Here is a 2299-nt window from a genome sequence, read left to right as displayed (position 1 = left end):
TTAGTAGCAATGGGGAAAAAAAAAAGATTTATCTCCTCTTAAAAAAGGTCAGATTAAAGTTCTCTTGGAGAATACAGAGCTTACTCAATGTCAGATAGCTTTAAAATGTGAGGTGACTCAGAGCATCGTGTCAAGCATAAAAAAGAACATGCAGCATGGCTCAACTGGTACTCCAAAACGTAAAGGAAAATGCGGAAGAAAACGGATATCACCACAACAAGATGATCGAGCTTTGGCGAGGCTCTCTAAATCTAACAGCAAGATGACGTCACGCAGATTGATGGTTGAAATGAACACTTTAGGTGTTCAGATGAGTAGCAGCACAGTGTGAAGAAGATTAATTGAAGCTGGTTTGAGGGCATACCGACCAAGAAAGAAACCGAAATTTACCGCTGCAATAATAAAGAAAAGATTATTATGGACCAAACAATTTGCCACTTGGACAGCGGAGGACTGTACTTTCATACTGTCCAGCAAAATAATTTTTAAATTTGATTAGCGACAAACAAGTTAAATGAAATTTAACTTGACTAGAAATTTAAATTACTAGAAACTTAAATTACTAGAATGAGAATAATTGTAACAGTTGTAAGCCTATAATAGTAGACTGTGTAATTCACTGTATATGTGTGTGTTTAAAGTATGTTTTTCGAATAAATCAACACTGGAAATATTGGACAACAACTACCGCTATGTAAGAAGAAGACCAGGAGAAGAGTTTCTTCCACAGTTTCTGGCGCAGAAGGTCAAACATCCGACTAAAGTCTTTGTTTGGAGCGTGATATCTTTCAAAGGACCTGGACGTCCATACATTGTAAATGGCATGATGAATGCAAAACAGTACAAGAAAGTGATGAGAACTTGTCTGGTTCCTCAACTAGAGGACTGGTTTCCTGATGAGAACTGCATTTACATGCAAGATAGAGCACCATGTCATACAACAAACATTCTCAATGATTATTTTGTTGACATCGGTATGGAAGTGTTGCCTTGGCCGGCAAGTAGTCCTGTAGTAGATATGAACCTAATTGAAGGAATATGGCACAATCTGAAAGACAGTGTAAACGAGGTCACCACCATTAACAAACGTGACCTAATCGAACGCATTAATCATGTATGGTATCACAATCCGGATATCACACATTTAATTTCCAAATAATATGCAAGTATGCCGAATAGAATTGCAGCGCTTATAAAAGCCAAGGGTGGTGCAACCAAATACGGAAAACATATGCACAATGAGTAAATTGTATGCAGTACATGTATGTTTGCTAAATTTGGGCTTATATATTGAGTACGAGGAATAAAAACCAGTTTTTAGTGTATAAAACAAATTAGCTGACAATTTCATTTTATTAACCATTTGACATATATTATTACGAGAACAAGGAGTATTACTTGATGCGTTTAAAAATCCAAATATATCAACAGATAGAAGTTTATTAAAATGTTCAACTAATTTTTCTATTTCATTTTTGTGAAATAGTAGTTTAGAAGCAACCATGACAGAAATATTGCGAGGAGTAACAAAACCTTTTTCTGACATGTTGAAAAATCCATCTTTAAACACTTCATTTATCAATTCCCAAAAGTATACCGAATATTTCTCTAAAAGCTTTATTTGCACATCATTATTGAGAATATCTAAATTTTAATTATTTTTAAAAAAGAATTACAATTTTATTTTTTCATAACCATATAAATACAAAACACACTTTGGGTAGACTACCTTTAGAGCTTGCTTTACCTTTTGAAAATGATTTAGTTGAATGGATTTCACCACATTTAAGGATGTGATTGTCATAATACTTTTGGTATTGTAATGTTTTTTACATTTTTTACACCTCATTAATTCAGAACTAATTTTTTTCAGCTCAAGCTCTTCAAACTCTGGAAGAAAAAAAAAAATTTTGTCGATGGATGAGATATCAAAATTTTCTACATTATTAATTAATAATTAGTTCGGTTTCAAAATCCTCTAGTAAAATATTCATATCATCACTTTGAAAACATTCAACATCCAAAATAAAAAGAATATAATTTGTTTTACAAGACATTTATTTAATCTTTAATGATATACACAAAAGAAGTTATTTTAAAATTAATTTGTAATGTTTATAAAATCGTAACCAATACAAGTTATATATATATATATATATATATATATATATATATATATATATATATATATATATATATATATATATATACATATATATGTATATATATATGTATAAATATATATATATATACATATATATATGTATATATATATATATGCATATGTATATATATATAT

The 2299-nt window shown here is 30.4% G+C and overlaps 1 protein-coding gene across 1 annotated transcript; it reads left to right on the top strand.

Annotated features, from left to right (window-relative positions):
- The first annotated feature begins 625 nt into the window (after positions 1-625).
- LOC136082960 (uncharacterized) lies at positions 626-1159 on the top strand. The gene has a single exon (XM_065802376.1). It carries the CDS (start codon positions 626-628, stop codon positions 1157-1159), a length of 534 nt encoding a protein of 177 aa, XP_065658448.1.
- Positions 1160-2299: the final 1140 nt, after the last annotated feature.

This window comes from Hydra vulgaris, chromosome 08 (genome assembly GCF_038396675.1).
Source record: "Hydra vulgaris chromosome 08, alternate assembly HydraT2T_AEP".
In the NCBI taxonomy this organism is placed as follows: Eukaryota; Metazoa; Cnidaria; class Hydrozoa; order Anthoathecata; family Hydridae; genus Hydra; species Hydra vulgaris.
Note: the sequence above shows the minus strand (reverse complement) of the source record. Positions and strands in the feature narration are given on the sequence as shown.

Excerpts from the sequence above, each read along its gene's own strand:
- LOC136082960 (XM_065802376.1), top strand. The coding sequence starts at position 626 with ATGTGTGTGTTTAAAGTATGTTTTTCGAATAAATCAACACTGGAAATA.